The sequence below is a fragment of the Phodopus roborovskii genome, unplaced genomic scaffold (assembly GCF_943737965.1).
Source record: "Phodopus roborovskii unplaced genomic scaffold, PHOROB, whole genome shotgun sequence".
Lineage (NCBI taxonomy): Eukaryota > Metazoa > Chordata > Mammalia > Rodentia > Cricetidae > Phodopus > Phodopus roborovskii.
Window position 1 is genome coordinate 23,757,112 of NW_026125295.1, and position 26,506 is coordinate 23,783,617.

General features: G+C 43.9%; 1 protein-coding gene across 1 annotated transcript in view; it reads left to right on the top strand.

Annotated features, from left to right (window-relative positions):
- Clstn2 (calsyntenin 2) overlaps positions 1–26,506 on the top strand; it is a 556,633-nt gene that overhangs the window by 504,626 nt on the left and 25,501 nt on the right. Inside the window, exon 9 of the mRNA XM_051206591.1 lies at positions 20,920–21,082. Coding sequence (XP_051062548.1) covers positions 20,920–21,082 — 163 coding nt within the window. The remainder of the gene's footprint in view (positions 1–20,919; positions 21,083–26,506) is intronic.

Sequence of the window (26,506 nt, forward strand, 5' to 3'; positions counted from 1 at the left end):
ATTCATTAACCAATAAGAGAAGCATATATACAGAATGGCATCTCCCATCAGTTCCTGTCTTGAGATCCTCTTTATGGTTTCCATGTGTTCTGACCATTGCTTAGTCTAAGGATATCAAGCATATCAAGCATGTAAGTCTTTCCCCAGGCATTGCTTCTTTCTATTGGTCAGCTGTGCAGTAGAAGCATGGCAGCCTGTCCCCTGCCAGGATGCCCCACAGATCATCTGTGCCCCACACCCATCACTGTATCTTCTCACATCCCTTCACCCTATGCAGATAGGGAGGACGTTCAAGTCTTATGGAGAAAGACCCTCTTGCTAGTAAGCCATGGCTGAGTATGAAAGTCCTGGGCCTGTGTGGCACTTGTCCCCAGTAGCAGCAGTAAGGAGACAATGCTGTGGATTCATTCGCTGACCATGTAAAGGCATCACTTACTCTTACTTCATAAAAGTGATGCTGAGCCACAAACCAGGCTTTCACCCTTTACAGATACCCTGGTCCAAGTTGGGATGTGGTACCTCCATGAGAATTATGCTCTGAGCAGTCATTGTGACTGCTCCCACCTTTCAGTAATGGGCAGTCTGTTCACTGAGTGGCATTGTAGCTGGGCACTGACACCATCATCTGCTCCCTGACCTGGGACAGACCACATACTTCACAAAGGTCACACCACCGACTCTGCCCAGCTGTGATGGCCTACACAGGCTCTTGTGGAGCCGAGGAGCATTCGTGCTCGTGGCCATTACCGTTTATTACTCTGGGCTGCAGCCTTTCTGCATTTCATCTCGCAAAGCTTATCGCAGGAGAGGCAGGACATGAAAAGGCTGCTCATTTAATATGACTTTACCCAGTCTTAACCCCTACGCATCATTTGTTGCTAATACACTTAAGGCCTTTTATATGTGGGACAAGGTATAATTGGTCACTTAAAACCTTGAAATTCAGATTGTATATAACAACCCAAGTCAAGTGCTCTTCGCCTTTTCCGTGTCTCATTAGGTCTCTCTCCCCTGCCACCTGCCCAGCCCTGTGTTCACTATACTGCCTTGCCATCATGATCTTCCCAGGCACATTGCCAGAGTGGTTACACTGCTGTTTTCCGAGACGTGTTCCATGAATCTTTAGGCCACTCTTGCCTTGGGCTTGCTTACAGAGGGCTAATCAGATCCAGCATGTCAGGAACACTTAAATGTTTCAAGGGAAACAAGTCATTTTAATTTGGGAGGTATAAATATATCATCAATGACATTAAGGAGAGAGATTAGAAATACATGAATGGACATAAAAATATTTTAATAGCCACCCATTTATTTTAATGAGTATAAGAAAATGTGTAACTTTCACATTACACCATGATTTCACAGCTATGAAATGATATAAGAATTATTTTGTCAGTTAAAGTGAGTTAATTTAGAGAACAAAAAAGATTAAAAAATGAAATCAGAAGAGGCATATGGGTTCACTCATTTATTTAGGAAGTATGTTTTGTGTCTACTTACTGACAGGCATTGTTCTTTGGGAGTCTAAAAACAAAGTAAATAAATGAGACTAAACTAACCCCCCAAAGACTCAAACAATTAATTTTATAAAGAAAGTTATCCAAATGGTCAAAGCACACATGAAAAGGTGTTCGACTTTTATTAAATGTCTGGAAAATGTCAATAAAGTATATAATGAAGAACCCTACGTCTACCAGGACTTCTGAAAATAAGAGTGGACAGTGCACATATCTGGCAGAGGCATAGAGTAAACAGAAGGCTTGAATATTGCTGGTGGAAGTGGGAGCTGATGTCGCCACTCTCCAGAAAACTCTTTGGCAATAACTAAAATGGATTCAGCTGATGTAGCTTAGTCAATTACCTAGGAGAAACATATACACGTATTCACTCAAAGACATGGATGGTGTTCAGAAAATGAGTGAAACTCAGAAACACTATGTAAATGAATTACAAACTACTCAGTAGTGTTCTGTGAAGAGGTAGGTGAGACGTTCTTGAGAGGAGGTGCCTGCCACTGAGCGCTCTTCCTGGGTGCACATTGTATTCTGGATTTCGAGCTGAATACTGGGACAATGCCAAATCAAAAATGGTCTCCTCATCTCAGTCAAGTACTGCCACTTACCTCAGCAACTGGGTGTAAACCAGTTCCCAAATTGCCACACAAAGACTTATATTAATTGTAAATGTTTGGCAGGTAGCTCAGGCTTATTGCTAACTAGCTCTTATATTTATATTAATCCATTTTTAGTCATCTGTTTTGCCATGTGACTGGTGGCTTTGCCTATCCTTTAGCACATCTTGCTCCCGTATCGGGTGCCTGGCATATCCCTGACTCTACCCTTCTTCCCTTCCTTAGTTTGTTTTTTTTCTGACTAACCTTATCCTGCCTAGCTATTGGTCAGTCAGCTTCGTTATTAAACCAAGGAGAGCAACTATACACAGTGTATAGAAATACTCCATAGCAACTGGGAACCTTGGCTCTTTTGTACCTTGGTCAAGGGAATTTGGATGAGTGAATATCAGTATGGACATCCATGGTTTTCACTTGGCATCCCTTGCCTCTCTGTGAGGGGAAGACCTTTGTCTGTCTGACCTTATTCCTGACTCCCTGATTTATTGGGCAGTGGCAGTGAGGTGCTTACTGTAACATCTGTTTCATTCACACTCCCTATGAGTATATGAGGGGTGTTTGGGGAGGTGGGTGGGCTGACAAGTGCATGGGATAGAAATGAACATAGATGCGAAAGGCTGGGGACTCTATAGACAAAACACCCCCTCTCCCTACAGAGAGCAGGGCCTCCCACCATGTAAGGAATGTTCCAGAAAGAGCCTAACAAACCTTAGTCGTCCCCAGCCAAGGACATTCTCCAGCAGTTTAAATTATTAGCATCAGCCATAGACTTAAAAAAAAAACACACAGATTAATATTTCAGGAAAACAAGGTTCTAATATATAACAAAGACCTTTGGTTTAATCAGCCAAAGAAAGTGTGTGAACAACACTGCCTTTTTCTTGTGTTCCTACTACACTCCAATCCTGGGTTTACCTCTTTGGCCTTTAATTATTCTGTTCTTTCACATAGCTTTATCTCTGACACTCGGGGATGGAAATTTGATTTGCCATTCAGAGGTTTCAGCAAAAATCACATTCAAGTCACTAAATTGAGAGCTGGAAAAGGAACAGAGGACTAGGACTGGGCTTTGAAAGGACGTTTTTAAAAGTGTTTTTAATTAAATCTGTGTTATTATTTAGGACGGAGGAGAATCATTTACATGCAGTACAGGGGTGTTTACAATCTTAGCCGTGCCGTTCCAAAGACTGCAGCGTTAGTCATGCAGCCAAGAGCAAGGTGGTCTCTTCGTTATAATACCTTGAGCCATGCTTACTTTACCCTGGACATCAAGCCTGGTTCTGTGGGGGTCAGAGGAATACTAGGGAGAACCCCCTACTCTCTACTCCCTACTCAGATCAGGGTCTGGATAGAAATAGTAATCAGGTAACACGGAGTGTTGGAAAGGGGGACTAAAGGGACAAATGTTAAGCCCCCCTCCACCAGGGTTCTTTAACCATCACAGCAACATGTGCAGAAGAATCACCACAGGTGTCACATCCGGGGACTTGGGTCAGAGAACTAAAATGACTTGTCTTCAGCCACACAGCCCTTAGCTGTTCTCGGAAACTCCTGCTCTCTAGAGGGTGTGCCTTGGTGTTAACCTTTAAACCACATTGAAGAGATTTAGGAAAACCAGCCCACAAAACTTAGCAGATGGACAAACGTGTTGAGAGCAATGGTCACCACATCATAGGGGGCCTCCTTTGTATGAGCCACAGACAGATTTTGTCTAGACTCCATAGAAGAAAGGGGTGTTGTCATTTTTAACAGTAGACACCTGCTCCCTTTGTGGGCCTAAGGTGTATGGCCCATCAGATTTCCTCTTTGTGCTGGCTGCTGGAAAATTCCCAACCACTTGTCTCTTCCCTCAGTGGAAGTGTGTGTTTCACATACATTTAGGGCAAAAGCTGTGTATCCTTCCTCCAAAGTTTTTCTTGGCTCTGTGTCTTGTCCTGCGTCCTTCTAAAGCAAGGCCTGAGGGAGCTGGGGAGTTTCTGCTTTGCACTTCAGAGACCAAATGCAGGGGGATGATTGGAGGCAAGGGATGAAGGCAGATGCAAAAGGTGCTGTGAAGCTGCATTCAGCTGAGATTAGTGATCTCCCCAAACAGTTTGAAGTAGCGGTAAGTAACTGTCATGCCTTGTATGTATGAGGGGGGAAAGGGAAAATGCAGTAATATTACACATTGTACAGGACACGGAAGGTGCTGCTGGGTTGTGCCTGAGATGCCCACTCCTGGCACCTAGTGGGCCACATGGGACTGTTTTTGATAAAGACAGGTGGCATCAAGAAGCAATCATGACCTAAACCTTTCTGGCTCCAGATGGTTCCAAGACCTGAGAAGTCTCAGAGAGCAAGATTCTCCAAACCACATTTTCTTTTTCACAGCTTCTATTTCCCAAATATATATATCTTGTATTGGTATAGCTTCACAAAATATACTCAATATATTTTGGGTGGGTCAAGATATAAATAACTGCAACAGTCAGTTCTTTGCTCATCAGTCATCTGGTCTCTCTAATAAGAACTGCACCGTCAAGGCCTTCTCTCCTTGAATGTTCCCAGGAGTGGTGAAAGTGGGCACCTGAGAACCAATGCTCACAACCCCTGGCTCCGGCCATCACCTCTTTACAAAGCAAGGAATCCTGAGCCCCAACCTCAGGCCTAGTGCTAAGTTTTTACTTCTGAAGATATTCCCCTTAGCCTTGGTTGATATTTGTCCTTTAAAACATCTCAAAATTGTACAAAGACAGGAAGTCTCTGGAATCCCAAATACCAACAATTTTTCCTGAATTAAGAACAAAAAAGGATTTGCACACTAACCTAAATAGTCAATAATGATTATGTCAAAATAAAAGGTGTTTAGTAAAAGTGAATTACCTGGTTTACTTGCTTCTGCTTCATGTAACTCAACTCTCACCAGCTCTGGCCAACTATATAATTGGATAGAGAAACCTGGTTTATGTGGTTATGGTTTTTTGGTAAAAAACAATGTTCATGTGCGCGCGAGCGCGCGCGCGCACACACACACACACACACACACACACACACACACACTCACCTGACTCTGATAACATGTGCCCCCCCCATCAGTCCAATACAGAGCTCTAACAGTTTGGTGTCTTCAGGGTTGTTTTTGTTTTTGTTTTTTTTCCTCCTGATTCCCTGGAGTCTAGGTTTGTTTTTTCAGCTGCATGACTCACAGCCCCACCTACTGACAGCAGCAAAAGCAATATACCTTTCTGGAACTCAGTAGCAAGGTGACCTTTAATTTTCTAATGTCTTCAAGGTCCCCGATGTGCAATTACTTTAATTGGACCTTGTAATTAGATGGTCAGCCAAGGGCATAAGAGGATGTATTGGACTTGGGCATTTTTTACTTCTTTCTTTTTTTTTCCTGGGCTGAGAACTGTAACCCAAGCAACAAAAACCCAGCTGGTTCCAGCCAGGACACTGGATGCTTGGAATGCAGTTGAAGATGCTGGAAGCTGATCTTCATGCCTGGCAGCTCTACTCACTGGTGGAGTCACCCTTGGTGTGAGAAGTGGATAATAGAACCTAATATTTCTCTGAGTGTTTCTCATTAACATAAACCCCACAGATAACCAAAGTTCTCACTGAAGGGAAAGCAAGGCTGGAAGTTATGATGCCTTGTTGGAGGCCAGGTAAGCCTGGAGGCCAAGGGGTCCCAAGCCCGAGCACAAAGATTTGGGGTCAGCATCAGTGATGTCTGATGTCTCGGTAGTCACCCACAAGGGCCAATACAGGCATCTAATTGAACATCAGAAGTCTTGCTCTCATTACTGGGGGCTTAAAAACTATCTGGTAACCAAGGAAACAAGTGATATCTACAATATACACAGCTATGTGTGACTACTAAAGAAAAGCATATTGGAAAAATTGGCGATATGCTCAGAATATCTGCAAGGAAGAGTGGGAGACTTCCCATTCAACAGGACAGTTCTGCCACTGAGTCAAAGAAAGTCAGTCAAGCCAATCCTAAAACCACTCAAGTCATGACCTTAAAACAAGGATCATTGTGAGGAAAGAAGTGCTCTTTGCTCAGTACTGTGCCTGCTCTCTTCTGTGCCTGCCTTAGATGATCTGTGATGTGTTGTTGCTGTCGGTTTGATATTCATGTTTGCTACATCACTTTGCAAAGTCAGCCAAGAAGAAACAGCACTAGGATTCAGAACTGGGCTTGGGTTGCTTCCTACCCACCCACAAGCTACTTCTGATAGAATCATTGAACTTTTAACATGGTTTTTGCATTGTAGAATACTTGCAATACTCACTCACTCATCCTCCTGGGGAGGCTGGGGACGAAGGGAACAGTATTTGTGAATACTTTGAAAATAATAAAGTATTCTTCATTAATGGAAAAACAATTAGTTTTGGTGTCATTAATGATGGTTGTTAAGGATCTATTATTAACACAAATTAATGTTAAATCTGACAAGGAATGAAATAGTTGTAAATACATAAATAACATCTAAATGAAAGGATTTGGAGACCGTCAATATAACAACCAATCTTGCTGCTCTTGCTCTGGGTCCCCCAGTGAAGAGAAGCCCACCACTAGGGCATGGATGATGCAGCTACTGAGATGCCAGCTTTCACTTGTCATAGGGTACCCTATCTCTGGTCATTCTGTCCTTCTTCTTCTTCTCCAGCCTGGTGTCTGTTCTCATGCCTTGTGTGCCTAATGCAATGCCTGCCATCCCCTGATCAGGCTGAGAGTTCCCTGGGAAAATGGATAATTGCAGGAGCAGGCCTAGTCACTCTGATGTTCTTTAGAGACCACTGACTCCCATGGCTACCACACAAGGATAAAAACACAGTGTCAGTCCTCTAGCAAACTCATGGATGCTCCTCTCCTCTACCTGGACTGAGGTTTGATGTGGGAGGAGGGACACCAACAAACTAAGTCCTTAGGGCTTAAGTAAAACACTTCAGGGACTTGTGCTCCTCTCCCAGAACTCCCCCACAGCTCACAATCTCTAATTCCTCCAGGCATGCAAAAATCTTACATAGACACCCTTCAAATTCATACCCAATAAATGGTTGGGGTTTTGTTTGGTTTTGAGGGCATGTTCCACCATCCAAGAGCAGAAGTCCTCAACCATACGGTGCCTACAAGTCACTCGGACTCTGTAGGAAGGAAGATTCTGACTCAGAAGGTTGGGATCTAGGCTGAGCTGCATCCTAACAAGCTCTCAGGTGGCACGTGCTCCATTCTGCTCTTGAATGGTGGTATCTCTGCTTTGCTTTGTCTGCCATAGTTGGTGATAGGCTTGAATGTAGTTCATCTCCTTGAGATTCTCTATGCAAACCCCTGCATTTGGGGGCCATAAGGAATACACACACACACACACACACACACACACACACACACAAATAACAACAACCAAAAAAAATAACAATAAAGTCATAGACCTGAGACCTCCCCAGCCTTGTACAAAAGTTCATAAAATCTGCTTGCTGAACAGTGTAGCTCTTAGAGCCAGGATGAATGAGCCATGTCTGTGGAAGTGGAGATGCATTTCTTCCCATCCACAACAAACTGAAGCTAAGAACTGGTCCATGCTTTGCCTATAATGGGTACTCATGACGTCTATGATGAGTGGTCCATGGGAACCAGAACAGGGATGAGAAGAGACATTTTTTTCTTATTTTACATATGGATCCCAGTTCCCCCTCCCTTCTCCCCTTCCTCCCTCTCTCCCACCCTCCTATGCCCCCTCCTATGCCCCACCCTCCTATGCCCAACCACCCTCCCCTTTCACTCCCCCACTCCAAATGTAGGGTGATGCCTTCCAGGAGGAGTCATCTAAATCTGTCAAGTCATTTGGAGTAGGGACTAGACCCTCCCTCCTCCATCTAAGTTAAGGGAGTATCCCTCCATGGGGAATGTGCTCCCAAAGTCCTTTTGTGCACCAGGAATACATCCTGGTTCTACTGTCAGAGGTCCCTTAGGCTGTCCAGGCCTTCTAACTGAGACCCGTGTTCAGGGGGTCTGAGTCGGTCCAATGCTGGATTCCCCACTATCAGTCTGGGGGGCCCGTTAGCTCCTCCTTGTTCAGGTCAGATGTCTCTGTGGGTTTCTGTAGCCTGGTCTTGGCCTCCCTCTCTGCATCTGGATTCCAGTTCGGCTCAGTGTTTAGTTGTGGGTGTCTGCTTCTGTTTCCATCAGCTACTAGATGAGGGCTCTATGATGGTGGATAAGTTAGTCATCAATCTCATTATCAGGGAAGGGCATTTATGGTAGCCTTTCCACTTTTGCTCAAATTGTTGATTGGGGTCAGTCTTGTAGGTCTCTGGACATTTCTCTAGAGTCAGTTTTCTCTTCAAACCTATAATGGCTCCCTCTATTATGATGTGTCTCTTTCTCTCTCTCTCTTTTTTTTTCTCTCGTCTATTCCTTGAGAACAGACATCTTACCTTTCCCAAGCCAGAAAGAGGAATCTGGGCTTGCTAGAATTCCTTTCAGTTTTCATTTTGTTTTTGTTTTGTTTTGTTTTGTTTTTATTTAGGTGGCTAGATGAGCTAAATTTTAACCAGTTTTACAGAGCTTTATAAGAGCTCAAAACCAGGTGTGAATATTCCACCTGGTAAGTATTCGATTATCAGAAGGAGGCTGTGCTCAAGATTTTAGATAATATCATGGGTTTTAAACTGAAACTGTTCCTCCAAAAGAGTCCTAGAGATTCCCCCAAAGTTATTGGCTTGGTTGGTTCTTTGGAGTAAATGCCCAGTTTCTTTGCTGTGGAATTCCAAGCAGAGGCAATTTGTTGGCAAGCCTTCTTTGAAAAAGCAGTTGTGAAATGTGTACCCACCTCTGGGGGAAATGGTTTTACAGGGAAGCAGGTGATCCAGCAATGGTGGCATGACTCTGCTTATCTGAAGTACTGTTGGGGTGATCACAGCATAGCCTGCTGACAGCCCAAGCCCCATCAGAGCAAGATCTGCTTAGGGAGCACTCTGTGGAAGAAGCCCACAGGGCCTCTGGGCAGGTGTTCTTGTCTCTGCTGCTGCCCACAGACAGGCACGCACCTCTGTAACTGGCCAGATCACAGGGCCACCCGTTGAGGAAGTCTCCTGTGAGCTCTGGCGTGCAGAACACAATCTACACCAATAGGCACCATGTCTTTAAAAGTGGAAACACGTAAACATTTCAATTCTAGATCATTCCACTTTTCTGGGCTCAGAAATTTTGATTTGAATTATGTGGGGGATTTTTTTTACCCAGCAGACTGAGATATGAGATATGTCAACAAAATTACAATTATGTTTCTCTAAAGCTATCCATGGAGATTTTTCTCCTTTATTTTTAACTTGCAAGGGTTCCACCCTGCATCACTTACAGATAGACTTTATTAAGGGAGAGCCAACCTCAGAAGTCAGAGTAGCAGAATGAAAATTTAATTTTCTTTAAATACATAACCGAGCTCCCTGTTTGTTTAATATTATGGGGGTTCCATCTAGCACCTTACAGATTTACTCCCTTTGCCAAGAAATATGTTTTAAAAATCAGGCCTGAATACAAGAGAGAGGAGTCCTAAGGCCCATCCCATCATGAACAGCATGAGCCAGCTGTGTTACATTGAGATCCCTGCCAACCTCTAGGCCACAGAAAGACTGGATATAGTCTGAGAACTCTCCAGCTGCTCCTCTGTAACTTCCCTAAAGTGTCACCTTCGCTAGAGGTTAGGAATGACACTTGTGAGCACCCTGGTGGTCATGGGTGTAAGAAGGGACAAAGGGAGAAATTAAGGATGGAAAGGGACATTTTGTACCAAAGTATTCTTCCATCTCTGCTGCTCCATGGCTTCCCCCCTTCCCCCGTAAGGTCCCTAAGACACTAGCGTATGTATTGGAGATACCCTACATTTCTTTGCAGTTCCCTCTTCATAGCCTTCCTTGGACCCCTGGGGCCCTAAGCCCCACCCTGGCTTCCCTTTGAAAAATAGCCACAAGCAGATTTGATTCTTGAGTTTCCTAAGGGCTATGTGTCCAGTAACAGAGTAAGTCCCTTATGGGGGACACAGGAGCCTTTGAAGACATCAGTCCATCCACCCACCCACCCATCTCTGCCTCCCCTTGTGCATTCACTATTTACAGAGAACCCACCTGCTACATAGGCAAGGTTCAAGGTACCACAGAAGTCCATAAGAGATGTGGAATGGAAGTGGTCCTTGTCTGCATGGACCTCAGGAGCACTTCCATCATGGCTAGTTTGAATTAAGATGTACTGTGAGTATAAAATACAGATTGGATTACAAATAGTAGAAAAAACAAGTGTAAACTATCTTAATTTTTAACATTGCTTACATGTTGAAGTGATATATGGTAGATTATATTATTTAGATATATTATTTAGATTATAGCTATTTAAATATAGCTATGAAAAGATGTAAATTTCTGTGTGTGCCTTGGATGTGGAGCAGGGATGAGGACAGTAGGGATTGACACAGGCTAGTGCAATGAAAGTGGTCGATATAGTGCAGAGAGGAACGGGGAAGGTGGGCTCTTCTTGGACTGTGACTGCAGAGAGCTCATGCAGAATGATGTAAGGTGAATAGTCCCAAGAGTGGGGGAAGGGTAGCACAGCCATAATGACACTGCCCTTTGTTAGCATGGGCGAGGTAAGGTGGCGTTTGAAGGGGGTTGTGTTTATCACAGTTCCATGATGCCCCTGCTTCTGCTCTCAGCTCCATATTGAGAGGACATGTAATTCGCCCAAGTTCACATAGCTGGGGAAGAACGCCATCAGAAGTTGACCTGAGAGGTCCAGGGCTACAGCTTCACAGTAGGCTGGCCTACTGCTGCCCTCTCTTGGGTCCGAAAGGGAATTCCAGAGAAATGGGAAGAGCAGAGATTAGGAAAGGTTGGGGTGACCGGAGGTGATGCTGATGCTGGTAGGATTCAGAGAGGGAAGCAGCTGTCATTTATAGGCCCCTGCCCTCCCAGGCTCCTGCTCCTATCATACAAACCCTCTCCTACCCCTTGATCTGTGTCCCTCTGCCCTGAATACCCACACCCTGCTAGTCCATTTACTCCTTTCCTTCAATGTCACATTCCAGACTCCATACCTAGCTCCAGCAGAGAGCTCATACCACATAAACCAAGTTGTACAAGTCTACGAGTGGAGGGTCTCATATGGACCCCTGCTACACCTTGAACGTCACCCAAAGGGTTTCTTGCACAATGGAGACTTGACTTGTATGTACATCACACTTGCTATCTCTCTTCTAAGAGAAGAAACAGAATCTGTTTTGTTCTCTTTATATAATAAATTCATAGAAAAGCACTAGCCTCAGATCATTAGAACCAATATATATGTGTTAAAATCACAACTTCCTACAAGGTTGGTGCATGGCTTTGGTACTGGTACCCCTTACTAAAGGCAACAAGAGAATAGGAAAAAGACAGATCCACAAATAGGAAAGAGGGGAATCTGGTGGTCCAGTCCAGTCTTCTGATGGAGAAGCCACAGCATAACGGAAGCCCAGTGTGCTTATTACATACAGTTGAACAGAGTGTCAGGGATGTTACATACAGCTGATCAAGGAGGTGGGATTATTACATGGAGAGGTGTGTGTGTGTGTGTGTGTGTGTGTGTGTGTGCACGCACATGCGTGCACACAAAAAAGCAGTTTAAGTTCATCTCTATAGGGGAACAATCTTCACACCATAAGCATCCAGTGGGAAGAAAGCTAGTGCACATTTTTGCACACGCTATCAACATCCAAACATGAACCAGAGGAAGAAATTGTCATCTCTGAGCCTCACCCAGGGAAGATTTTGCTACTCCCATGGGCCTGGGGCATTAGAGTCCTTGGCATGGCTATATTCGTGTCAACAGTGCACATCCACTCAGGACCACTCCCGCCCTACAGTGCTCTACTCATTTTAAACATAAGGAAAACAGTGGTTTTTAAACACCATTTCTGAGCTGACTCGCTCATAGCCTCTGAGTTTCAATGGAAATGTAGAGGTGCCAGACTCCCAGCTGAGCAGGCATTGATGAGAAGACCCAATCCATCTTCTCTAGCCAGGGTCGCATAGGACCTCTGTGTCTATATCTAATGATGTAAACCCTTACACACATGCCCACCAAGGATTGGGTCCTTTGTATAGAAGCCCCTGTGCCTGCTGGGGCCTCCTCTACCCTCTGCTTGGGCAAGCAGAAGTAGTCAGTGCTGTCTAGTCTTCTTCTTGTGTGTGGTGGATCTGGGAAGTCTGCAGGCTAGAGGGGGGGAAGAAGATTCCATTCTCTGTCCTCCACACTATCAGAACATGACTCCCTGTCAACACTTCGGCTGTCTGGAAGCACAGCCTGCTTTGGCTTTGTGCAGGTAATCCTGCTCAGGAGAAAGGGTCCCTTTCCTAAATCTCAGATTTAAAAAACATACTTCCTCACCTGGTAAAATATGGAATTCGCTTGGTACATTTAAGCTTACAACCTCCAGCAGGCAGTGGGGACCCCTGAGGCTCTGAATCTGTGCCCCAGGGCCTTGACAGATGTCACCAGGCCCTGGAAATTCATGAGGAAACATCCTTGGGGGAAGCTGGTGGCTCATGCTGGAAGCAAAGTCTGAAAGAGGGGGAAAGTGGGACCAGACAAGGACAGACATTTGTCTTGGGGTAATCAGTCTAGAGTTCCAGAAAACCGGCAGGAAGATGGGGAAAGAGGATGATAGCAAGTAACTCATTGTCATATCCCCAGGACCAGGATGTGCTGAGACACAGTGAAAATACAATAAACATGTGTTGGGGGGAAAATGATTGAATTTTGCAGCAGTCTTCTGGGAATTATTTTACAAGTGCCTAGTAAGAAATAAAACAAGTAAGGTTCTAAATGTTATTTTTTTCCCCATTACTTTGAGAAAAGTCTAGACAAGAGCAACCTGGGGAGGGAAGGGTTACTTTTGGCTTTTGGTTTGAGAGTTGAGCCCCTCACAGCAGGGAAGGTGCATGCTGGTGACTGAGGCATCAGGAACTGAACACAATGTATCTGTAGTCAGCAAGCAGGGAGAGATGAGCAGGGAGAGATGAGCGCTGGTGATCCTTGCTCTCCCCTTAATTCAGTCTGGATCCCTGAGACCATCGGATGCTATTCGGATGCTATCACCAACATTCAGAGTGGGTCTTCCTTCCTCACTTGAACTTCACTAGAAAGATCCACACAGCCAGGCCCAGAGGTATAGCTCCCAGGTGATTCTAAATGCAGTCAAGCTGACAGAGATTAACTTACCCCACACTGCATCTCCCAGCAGAGCTCTCAAGTGTATCAGCCCCAGAGCCGCCTGTGGGCTTGCAAAAACAGCCTGCCAGCTCCACCCTGAATCTTCTGGTAGGTTGGAAGGGGAGACTAGAGGCCTGGCCCTAGGGAACTCTTGTTCCTAACAAGTTCTCAGAGATGCTGTTCCCTTTGAGCCCTGATGCAAACAACCTGATGAGCGGTATTCAGGAAGGTTTTCCAAAGAGCATTTGTGTGGTACATCTTGCAAGGTAACATTTTATAGACTCCCAGTTGGTAACCAAGGCCTGAAAGGGTCACAGAAGAACATTTTCCTGAGTGATGGAAAATGGAACCCTCATGGCTCCTGGCTGTCCACTCCTGAGCTGGAGAGCATCAGAAAAGCCCACTCCCAGGGGTCACTGGCTCTGACCTCTGACTCCATTAACTTTTCCTTCATGGGGTTCTGACAAGCCCCAAGGTGAGTGAGAGGAAATCTTTTAATTAGAGGAGTGACTAATTGTACCGGGCTTTTTAATGCACAAAAAAGGTAACTGGAAACACAACAGGAGGTAAAATGAGCATCATCTAGGGATAGGGAAGGGAGATCTAATTAGAATCCTTCCAAGGCAGTGTTTTTTTTTTTAAATCATGAATGAATGAACGAACGAACGAACAAAAGAAAGAATGAATAAGTGAGTGAGTGAGTGAGTGAGTGAGTGAGTGAGTGAGCCAGCTGACTACACAGAGGGAAAGTAGAGCATCATGCCACAGTTCCAGGGTGCCAGGGCGCAGACACACCACCAGTGTCTGACAATGGATTAGTGTGCTTTTCCGTCCCTGGGGAGATAGAATATGCCAAGATCTTGCATATTGAGCAATTTTTGATTTATATGCTCCCAATACAAGTTGCAAGGACAGTTTTCAGGATTATTTTGGGGATTTGTCCAAATGTTACTCAAACCAATTCCAAACAGGGATGGTCTCTTGGACACAGGCCACCTGCTACATCTCCTGTTCCCAGGTCACCCCCACAGGAAGCACACTGGCTCAGTGCAGGTGACTTCCTTAGAAGATCTTAAATAAATTAGCAAGAAAAATGGCACCCTTGCCTTGGCAGGATGGAGATGCTACATAATGGCATCAAGATTCCAGCTCGCTGATCCTGTTATCTTCATTACCATCTATGCTTAATTTGAATCTGCCTTTCAGGGGGCCCTACAGACTTTGTGGATACATTTTTAAGATGGTTTCTGAACTCAGGTCTTCCATCCTGTGTCAACTGTCCACACCTAGACCTGAGACACATACGTAGAGGATAGAGCAAGCCTAGGAAACAAAGTACTTGGCCGGTTTCCACCCTTCAGCCCTAGGTCAGCAATAGTCTGGGATCCAGGCTTCAGGCTGTCCGCTCAATGTACCAACTTCATGTAACTATCCCAGCTCAAGCACTCTTTTGTTGCAGAGGGCCAAGGACATAACTGCCCATTCTTCTCTCCGAGAAGGCCTTTTTAACTCTTACTGGTTGGGTTAGGCACAGCCCTCAGCAACCATTAGTTTCAATTGTTATCCCTTCATGCTTGATGTCTGAAGAATTCTCTTTCCATGTATCTTATTCTTGTTTCTTTATTTTACTGTTTCCCATTTTACCTAGCATCTCAGTGTCTTTTGGAAAGAGGAAGACTAGAAATATGTGCTGATCATTGTAGGTGCCTTTACTAAATTCACACAACCCCGTAAGTGATACTATTACCATCACTCTCAATTAACCAATGCAGCAGCAAAGAATTGGAAAGATTTTTCTTCCCAGGTTCAAAACATAAATTCTAAGAAACTAATAAAGAATGTTACCCCAGAACCCCAGACTCAGTCTACATGGACTCTCTACTGATCCCTCATTGTGTTTCCGTATCCATCTCATTTGGGGACTTACATAAATCCCAGGACAAACCGGTCACTGATCAACCCACATTTACACCATTGCTAGAGACGCCTCCATTGCTCAAGCATCTCTGCCTTCTCAGTCGGGGATCCCTCTCTCTACCTCTTTGCCCTCTTTAGCAGGTATGGCAAGTGTTGAGAAGGAGTGGGGTACTGAGTGATAGGGGAGGAGAGGGAGGACAAGAGAGAAGCATCAGAGCCAGACACTAAGAAACCAGTGAGGGCAGAGTGGGAGGGGTCTAGAGCAGCGCCAGTTGTGGTGCTTTCCAGCACAGAGGGCATGTTCAGGCTGGTGTGAGAGGGCAGCACTGCTGAGCCCAATTTGGGACATAGTTAATTTGGAGTGCTTGAAGAACCTCCAGGTGAGGCTATTCGGAGACAATCTAACCTGTGAATCCCCTGTCCAGCAGCTGAGATCCTGGTGTGATCCAATGCAATGCACAAACACTGCCATTGTATAAAAAGAAATGACAGGAAGCAAAATATGGAAGCCCCCCTGTGGTGGTCTGAGTGTCACCTCCAACTCCCAGTAAGTCTACAAGGTCCTTGTGATAGGGAGCCTTATCATTTCGTTCATTCTCTTTTCAAAAGATCCCTAGCAGAATTGGTCCTCTTGCTTTAACAGGGGATTGGATAGCCTAGACAAGAATGTAGAAAGCTGCTTCCAAATGCAAAGCATGTTCCAAGATCGATTGTTGTTATGACTGCCCCCTCCCCCAGACCCAGAGAATCCCAGACTTCCCTTGCCTTCAGAATAAAAGCAACTCAGGTCCTTAGTCCTCCAGCTCCAAAGGATGCTTGCAGCCTCACCTCACACTGCTCACCTCTCTCAAACACTTATCCACCCAAACCTGCATCAGTGTCTACTGCCTCCCATCTCCCTAATATATCACATGCACATGCATACATATAGCATCAATTTACCTGGCACCTTGCATAAACCTAAGATAACTATGAACTCTAGCCTTTTATCAATGCCTCAGTTGAGTGGAAGCTCCAGCTAGGTTTGGGAGTTGTTTTCCACAAAAATATGCTATGCTTTTTGCAAGTCTCTACAGAAATGACTGAAAGAATTAAACTCCATATGCTGCCAAACTGAAGCCTCCAACAGTGGGAAAAAATGACCGATTAAAGGAATAAGAGATTTCTGCTTCATTTGCTTGAAATTTATTCTACCTTTTATGCCCAGTGAAACCTTAACAGACCTGCAGTATTCACCCTAAATTCTACTTTCTCACAGCTGGAAAGATCTCTCCATCCTCTGGAACCTTGGAGTACTCCACACTTGAGTTACAACATTTATTTAAATCCCCGTTATATTAGAATATTTTTATGCATTCCCCCCACTCTCCCTCCTGTCTTTCTCCCCCTCCCCACTAGATTGAAACTTGGGAAGGCAAAGAATCTGTCTCATACGCTCTGCTGTCTCTTGCAACCTCAATAGACACAGTAATTGACACAGTACTTGGCAAATCAATGTGTCACATTCTGAATAGCTGCATTAAAAAAATACCTGATTTAATGGAGAAACTAAGTCAGAACTTCCAAGATAGATGTGGTATTTGAATCAGGCTATAAGCAGCTGTGAAGAGCATCTTCCAGAATCATACCCTTCCTTCCTTGGCATGTGTCTGAATCTCTGGCCTCTTTTTCACTTACCACCTGCAGAGCAGCCACAGCCACCTAACATAGCTAACACAGCTAACCCATCTGCAGGAGGTGGCCTTGTCTAGGTCATGCCTCGGGCATCCATTCATTGGCCAAGCTAGTTAGGTTTGCCAGTGATTCGCAAGCAGCTAAGAATTAAAGTTTGTCTTTCCCCCAAGGAAAGGTCACTTTGCCTACTTCCCTTGTCTTGGTTGACCTATGTGGCAATACTTCTATTTCGGCTGCCTCCTGGCTCGATCATTTTTCAATTACAGTTTGTCCCTGCCGTTCTAGCTAAGGGTCAATGTGGGTCTCTTCCTGATCATAGATCCACATTTATGAAACTCTAATTAGACATTTCCTTCAGCTGCTGACATAGCTCATTGGGACAAGCCTGCAGCCATAAACTTAGTGTGAACTAAGAGACTGTTTGGATGCCCAATTAAGAGCTCGTGAGCACAGCTCAGCTCATTCCTCTGAGCCTTGGCTGCTCCTCACATAAGTGGTAGCCTCTGTTTCCATTTGGAAACACATGACCATACTGTCTTTTGCGATTCATTACAGATATGAAACAAGATGTGTTCCTTCACAAACTTCTGGTTTTTTTTTTTTTTGCCAACCCCCCCATCCTTGAATATTTAATATGGCAACAGTACAACACAGAGACCTTCTCAAATTCTCTGGGTAAAAGAATAAAGGGTTATAATCACTGTGTATATCAAGAACCTTAAAATAGCTATGATATTTGAGCCATTTAATATCCTTCCAAGAATCTTTCCTAAGGATATATTCAGAAATGCAGACAAATATTTTTGCCCAAGAAATTGATTATAGCATCATCTATAATCATTGTTATGAAATTAATCCAATAATGAGAGATAGTTATGTATTATGGAATATTCATAGCCACATCACATGGCCACTTACAACAGGATTTTCAATTGACAACATTAACCGATCCATACAAACTTTCAAATCATTAGACAGTGTGATCCACTGGCTTTCATGGCTACTGTTTCCCAGAATGTTTATACAAACAGTGTGGATAGAAATATTCCCATCTCCAAGGTTGAAAACATATTATGGTCTTGTTCTTTAAGGCTGCTTGGAGCACGGATATGCTAATGAGGGAGGGAAAGCCCTTGACTTCCACCATGAGGCCCAGCCCAGGACACAGGCTCCCTGTATTATGAGAGGCACCATGGAAGCTGCCTATCAACGAAGCACAATTCAGCAAGACTGAAGGAAAAGTATCTAGGAAACAAACTACCACATTAGGAAGGGCTCTAATGCCCTTAAGATGTGAAATGGTTCTTACTCTTCCTGGAAACATTTTCTGTTGTCTTATGAAAAGGGTGAATGTTGAGAAATGAGGCCAGATGACCACTGCACTTCATCTTCACCAATCACAGAGTGTGCTGTGATTGGCTGAAACACATGGGATAGAGCTGCTACGTGCACAGAGAACATAAGTGCTCTGTGGATAGTGATGGGAATCAGGACTGGGAGCCCTTGTGTGCTACTGACACAGCTGTCCCTGAAGCTTACTTCTCACAGGGGAGGAAATGTCACTGTCACCCTGGACCTAGCCAGAAGCTTCCAGATACCCTGTGGAACATCACCAGGATGTAAACCATTTCCTAAGTTTCTTCTGCTGCCTCCCTATCCTTGACCCCAACTCCGAACATAGGCTGCATTGAGATCCCTTGGGTTGGAAACTTCATTCAAAAGTTTCCCTCACAGTTCCTCCTGTGTAGTACCCCTATGGCCTGGGATCACTCTCCTCTAGTCACAGGCTGAAGCCAAAACCTCTGCATCTAGATATGGTCTGATCAATAAGGTAGGGAGTGTAAACTGAGTCAGGGACTCCCACTGAATTCAATAAAGATATTTGAGTGAACTGCCTGGACCCTTTCTGCTTGCCTACTAAAGATCCTAAAATATTCATCAGGCTTTATCATTCTAATAGGCTTCAAAAGGAGTAATTTTCTAAGATATGAGATGGGACAATATAAAAAGAACAGTAAGGAAAAAAATTCTTATTCCAAAATGAAAGGGAAAAGATCATTTAGCATCCCTGTTGGTGTTATCTATTCATGAGAAACAGCACATTTAATCCAGTGCAGGATGGAGGGAGGGCTTTGATGCCCTCACCTTGGGGTCACCTTCATGTAGAACTCATCAGCCTCCCCTGCCATCTGTGGCAGGGGTGATGAGAGCAGATGATACGGATGAGAAACACTTCAGAGGGTTCTACGGGGTGCAAAGGGAGCAGAGGAGACTGAACACAAAGGAGAGAGCCCAGGCTTGCACAGAGAGAGGGAGGGAGCGCTATTCTCTAGTCCTGCTGCTGTTTCTGTTGCCTGCCTCCCTTTCCACGTTTTATGTTATAGATTGTACAGTGTGAATCTGGTCTCTGGGGTCATGAAATGTGGTTCCTGCTCTGTCAGTTACTCTTAAATCACTGCAACCAAATACCTAAGTGGAGGAGATAGAACTGCTTTTGCTCATTGTTTCAGAGATGTCAGTCCATCATAACAGAGGGGATGGCAGAGCAGAGTCATCCTTGGTAGTCAAGAAACACAGGAAATGTCCAGGGTGAGATACAGTCCCAAAGACACCCTCGTAGTAACCTCTTATTCTAACTAGCTTCGCCCCCATATCCCTAGCTTTCACCACCTCCAAGTAATATGGCCATATTATGAATCCATTAAGGGATTAATTAATTCATTAAGTCAGAGCCATATGGAGGCACTCATCCCTAGAAATGTCCCCATAGACACACCAGAGGTGGGCTTCACTGATCCCCTATGTATTTCTTAACCCAGTGAGGACAACAGTCAAAATCAACTGTTACACTACCCTCTCCCGCACATTCTATGAATCCATGAGTGCTGGTCTCCAACCCTGAGAAAGAACAGGACGCTGGATACGGCAGGCCGTGGAAAGACCTATGTTAAGAGAGTATCTAGTTCTAGTACAGGCCAAAAGTTTCATTTGTGGCCCTTCTCTGCTTCCTCAGGTGCACCAAGGTGGAGGAAGGCAGAGTCCTGCCAGACAGCTTCTGATGAGTCTTAACACAGAAGCTGTGGAAATATAGGCTCCGAATGAGAATTCCTGCTTCTTCCTCTTTCTGAGTCCACCCTTTCTCTAACTCTGAATCCCAACTGCTCTGGCATTCTCTTCTCTCAACGTACTTTCTCCTCCCCTCATTTATCTTAATCTTTAGCATCACTTTTATTGCAACACTGTTCTTTGTACATCTCCATCTAGATCTTAGATCTTAGAAAAATGTTTTCAATTGCACTTTTTCTATATTGAAAGAGTTAGAGAAATTCCATCCAAAGAAATTTAAATAGAAGCTCCTACCTGTCCATTAGAAATGTGTAAGCCTAACTACGTAGGTGGCAATTGTGTGATGTTCTTTCTGCCCTCTGTGCCTAAAGGTTCTGCACCTATGAATCCACCCAGCTGAGAAATGGCTCCCATATTGAATATGAGTAGGCTTTTGCTTTTCTTGTTATTAGTCTCTAGGCAATACAGCTGATCAATTATTTAAAGACTTTACATTTCATTGGGCATTATAAGCGATTTGGGGTTTATTTAAAGTACACAGGAGGATATGCACATGTTACCTGTCAACGCAACACCATTTTATACAAAGAACTTGAACATCTTCAGATTTTAAGCTCAGATTGGTTCCTGGAGTCAATCCTGTGAACACTGAAGGGTGGCTATATTTAGCCGATGACTGGATCCACTTGGAATTCTTCTTCTCATTGTGTTTGATAATGAGTTTGATAATATTGAGGTGTGGTATATGTCAAAATGGTGTTCTTTAAGTCTTTGGGGTTGTAATTTCTAACCCAAAAACATCTTACTTTCAGAATGAGATTTTAAAAGGCTGTTTGGTCTCAAGTTATAGATTCAATTTTAAGTGTTTCTTCTCTCTGTGTGTTCTTTTTTTCCCCATTAGATTTGTGACAAAGAGTGGCATTACTATGTCATCAATGTGGAGTTTCCTGTGGTCACCCTATACATGGATGGAGCAACATATGAACCATACCTGGTGACCAATGACTGGCCCATTCATCCATCTCATATAGCCATGCAGCTTACTGTCGGCGCCTGTTGGCAAGGTAACCCTAAGTGGAGCCCTCTTTTGACTCTGCTGTCCATGGGATATCCTGATAGAGAAAAAGAGACAAGCAACATAAACAGAACAAGCAACATCCAGAACAAAAGTTGTAGCTCTTTACTAACAAATAGTACATAGAAAAGCAAGCATTAATGCAGGCACTAGCCCTAAGTAGTAATAGAACACCTGGCTTAAGAATGGATTTTTATTTTAGATCAGCCTAGGCAAGTTCATTTATTACTCTGGGATCTTAACTGGTTCCATATTGTGGCTGCATATATGAAAGGTTAAATGTAGAATCTCTGATCTAAATTGTCAATTGTCTCCAGGTTGCTTAGAAACCAAGAATCTCATTGTCACTCAAGTGTCCAATCTCCTGGCATCTACATGCCCAGGGATATAAGAAGCAAATTGTCCACAGGCCTTGCAGTCATGGAGACAATTCTAGAGGTGTGCTTAGTACTCAGTAGAGCCTTGCCTCAGCCCTGTCCCTGATCTTTTAGGACAGAAGTCCTTGATAAATACCGCCTATGGAGAGATCCATTTCTTCTACTTCTTCTTATCCATTCCTCTCAATGAATCCCCCAGTTCAAGCCTATTTCCATCTTGGAAGCAGGCAAAGGAGCTTCCCATGCAAACAGCCTTTTGTCTCACTCAGCTCAGTCCTGGGATTCTCTGAAGCTCACTGAGGGCAACTAGAGGGGAAGGAGGATGCTCCCAAATAGGCAGCTAGCACTCTGAGGTAAAAACCCAACCTTGTAACGATGGAATCTGTGAGTGCTTTTACAATTTGGAACTTTAGCTGTTCACCACTGGGCGATGAGGGGAGAGATTAACTTAATGTCACCATTCCTCAGTATTTTTAAGAAATTGGTTGCCACATCTCACAAAAGCCTTGCTCAAGCCCACTTAAGGTGACAGTGCTCCTGCATATAGCCCCTCAGTGTAGGTAAAGTTTCTCGTCAAGACCACTGGTTCCCTCAATAAATGGCACACAGAGACTTACTATTAATTATAAATGCTTGGCTGATAGCTTAGGCTTGTTGCTAGCTAGCTCTTACATCTTAAATTATCCCATACTTTTTTTTAAGTTTTTTTTTATTTTACATATTGATCCCAGTTCCTTCTCTTCCTCCCTCTCTTCCTCCCTCTCTCCCTCCTTCTCTCTTTCCCTCTCTCCCCCCTCACATGCAGCCTGACTACCCTCCCCTCCCACCCACCCCCCACTCCACATGTAGGGTAATGCCATACAGGAGGGGTTGTCTAAATCTGTCAAGTCATTTGGAGTAGGCCTTCTCTCCTGTCTCTAGGTTAAGGGAGTATCCCTCCATGGGGGATGTGTCCACAAGGTCCTTTTGTGCACCAGGTATACATCCTGGTTCCACTGTCTGAGGTCCCTTAAATTGCTCAGGCCTTCTAGCTGAGACCCATGTTCAGGGGGTCTGAGTCAGTCCCATGCTGGATTCCCAGCTATCAGTCTGGGGGCCCATTAGCTCCTCCTTGTTCAGGTCAGCTGTCTCTCTATGTGTTTCTGCAGTGTGGTCTTGTCCTCCCTCTCTGCATCTGGATTCTAGTTCAGCTTAGTGTTTAGTTGTGGGTGTTTGCTTCTGTTTCCAACAGGTACTAGATGAGGGCTCCATGATGGTAGATAAGTTAGTCGTTGACCTCATTATCAGGGAAGGGCATTTATGGTAGCCTTTCCACTGTTGCTCAAATCAGTCTTGTAGGTCTCTGGACATTTCTTTAAGTCCAGGTTTCTCTTCAATCCTAAATGGAGAATTGGTAGGAGAGTCAGGGAGTAGGTACCGAATAAAGCTGCTGCTAGATGCAGCTTCTGTGTAGCCGGTAAAAAGATGCCCAGGAGACAGAAGGTTGGGAATGCAGCCTCACCTCTGAGAACAGAGGGTGGGGTCCAGGTCCATGGGCGCAAAGGTGCCTCAGCATTCAGCACGCGCAAACCCACTGGCCACACTTGGGCCCAGGACTGGCCATTTGCTAGTTCTGCTGCCCTCTTAGGATCTAACTGCCAAATAAATAATCCTCATGTCCTTTTTCTTTTTTTTTTTTTTTTTAAAAAAAAGTATCCCATACTTTTTATCTGTGTTCTACCACACGGAAGGACCTTTGTCAGCATGGCAAGTTCATCTTGCTACTCCCCACCTTCTTCATCCCTATGCTCTCTTTTTTCCCTGGCCATAAGTCCTACTAACCTCTTCCTGCCTGGCTATCCCATTATCTCTTTAAAGTAACCCTAAGCCAATGAGAGCGACACATCTTCACAGTGTACAGAAAGACTATTCCATAACACCAACAGTCCTGTATCCTTCAATCTTCTTATACAATATAAATACTCTAAATAGTTGTTATATCGCATTGTTTAGTAAATTTAAATGTCTGTAAATGGGAAGTGCAGACACTTTTTTTTTTTTTTTTTTTTTTTTTTTTGAGACAGGATTTCTCTGTATTGCTTTGGAGCCTGTCCTGGAACTAGCTCTGTAAACCAGGCTGGCCTTGAACTCACAGAGATCTGTCTGGCTCTGCCTCCCAAGTGCTGGGATTAAAGGCGTGCACCACCAATGTCCATCCAGACACAATTAAAGACATATTTTTGAGCCACCTGAAGAAGTTGTGGGTGTTAGAATCCAAGCATATAATAATTTTTTCTTTGTGGATCAGTTGATCCAGGGGAGACACATTTCTCTGTGGGCTGGATAAAGAGTGATTTCAGAGCATCATCATGGGACAAAATATGCAAAAAAAGAGTATACAGTATACGCTATGAGCCAGGGAGTGGATACAGATGAGTGAGGAATTAAAAGAAGTGTTCCTGAGCTAAGACTACCCATGTCACGTTTGACATGGTTCACCTGAGGGTGACTAGCCTTGTTTAACATTTTTACAGATCTTAAATATGAGAGTTGTTTCATTATTGTAGGCTCCCCAAGATGACCAGGAGAAGAGGACTATACCTTATGGCAAGACTCCATGAAACTAACAGAGCAAGACACTAACTTAGAGAGGTTGGACAGAAATCATTAATCACTGGGCACAGCTGTGCTAAAATGGGGCCCTTGATGTGGCTTAGTGTCCCAGGCAGATACCAACATGGCTATTACTGAACGCAGCCTGGAGAAAACCTATAGGAAAAGATACTACTAGATACATCCTTCTACAAACTATACCATGATTCCTTCCTGGTTGCCCTCAGAGGTCACCCTAGCCTGCAACCAGCCTCTACTTGCACAAGTCAGTTACAGCTACTGCTCACCGGTTGTATATGTTTGCCAAACACTTGGTGGGAAACAATCCCACCAAGTAAAAAGTGATTCTGTAAATAATTCAGGTGATCCCTGTATCAGTTAGAATAGGCTGGTGCCCTGCAGTGACAGGCATGCTCCAATTCTCAGTTAATTCATACTTGTGTCTCTCCGTATTCTTTATCAATCTCTTCCCTGCTTTATTGTCAATGTGGGACCCAAGCAAGTACAACAGCCACCTTTCTAAAGAGAGAGAGAGAGAGAGAGAGAGAGAGAGAGAGAGAGAGAGAGAGAGAGAGAGAGAGAACAGCAAAGTGTGTACAAGCTCCAAGAGCTTCAACCTATCACTGATACCAGTCACTTTATACTTCTATTGCCCAAAGCAATTAATCAGGCCACAGCTAAGAGAGGGAAGGGAAGTGATGGCTGTGGTGTGTCGGGAAAGAAAACTGAAAGTATTGTATGAATAACATATATAAACACCACAGCCTACCCATCTTGTCAACTAACATTTGTTTGGCTGTATTTTCCAATTAGTTAATAAATACATATTAGTTAGTATGTTTTAATACATATATATGTATTTATATAAATTAATAGGACAGATAATCTGACATCACCACAACCACCACCCCCCACAGGCACACATGCACACATGTACAAACACACACACACACACACACACACACACATACACACACACACACCATACAGCACTTCCATTAAAGAAGTATTAGAAACATTCTAGCACCTTGGTCCATAGCAGTTAAGAAAAACCCCTCTGGCAGACATGAGTGAGGGTGGAAAATATTTTTTGTGTCTCTTTAAGTCCATTTAGTGGGAGTTGTTTACTTCATAGGCCACATCTGAAGAGGGTGCTAAGATTCCATAAATGTCATCTAAAATGGACATAGATTACAATTTATTTGAAAGCCACTTAACCCAAGTATATGTTTGTACTATAGTAGGAATATTGAACTCTAAGTTATTGTCCTAGTTTCAGTGTGTCTCTGTGATAAACATACCAAGACCAGAAACAGCTTCGGAGAGGAAGGGGTTTATTCCATCTTACACTTTGATAACCCACCATTGAGAGAAGTCAGGGCAGGAACTCAAGGAAGCAAGCTGGAGTTGAGAACTATGGAGGAAAGCTGCTTACTGGTGCATTCTCCTAGCTCTCTCAGCTAGCTTTCTTTTATAGGGCAAACTCATCGGCCTAGGTATGGTGCCTTCCACAGTGGGCTAAACCCTCCCCCATCAATCATCAGTCAAGACAAACACCCACAGACATGGCCACCACAGGCCAGTCTGATCTGGGCAGTTCCTCAGCTAAACTAATCTCTTTCTGGGTGACTGCTTTGTGTCAAGTTAACAGTAAAACCCAACTGGGACAGACACTCATCTACATTTTGGTTCTTTTTCCATACATGTGCTAGGATGTTCTTCCTTGGATCGATGAGGTCTTGAGTCTTTCTCTGTCTGGTTTACTGAGTGGAAGTCCCTAATATCAATTTCTGGTGGGCACCACGGGAGCTGATCTATACTGATGCAGGTGCTACAAACTCTACTTTCTGTAACCCTGTCATTGAAAAACACAAAACCTGTCCTCCTCCTACTAACCAGCTGTGTACCTCCTTAATTCTCCATGAAACAACAAAACAAGAGCAGCCTGCAAGTCAGAAAATTTTTGAGTTACATTCCAGCCTAATCTCTTGCTGGCTATATTTACAAAGGATCTTAAATCTGTATCCCACAGGCTCCTTCACTCTGAGCCATTTGCTTTCGATTATTTTTTTCTAGTTTCCACATGTGAGAAAAGATATGATAGTTGTGTCTGCCTTATTTTTACCATAATCTCCCGTTCTATCCATTTTCCTGCAAATAACATGATTTCATTCCTCATTGTCCTAAATAATACTCTCTCTCTCTGTGTGTGTGTGTGTGTGTGTGTGTGTTCTCCTTATATAGTCTATCTGTTAATGGTAATAGGTAAATTTTGTATCTTGTTATAGGTAGTGCTAAAACAAACACAGGTTTGCAGCTTTATGTACTGACTTAAGCTTCTCTCTCTCTTTCTGTGTGTGCATATCAGAGTAGTACAGCTGGATTATAAAATTTAATATTCTTTTCTCCAAAGGCTAAAGCTACTGAGCAATATTCATATATTT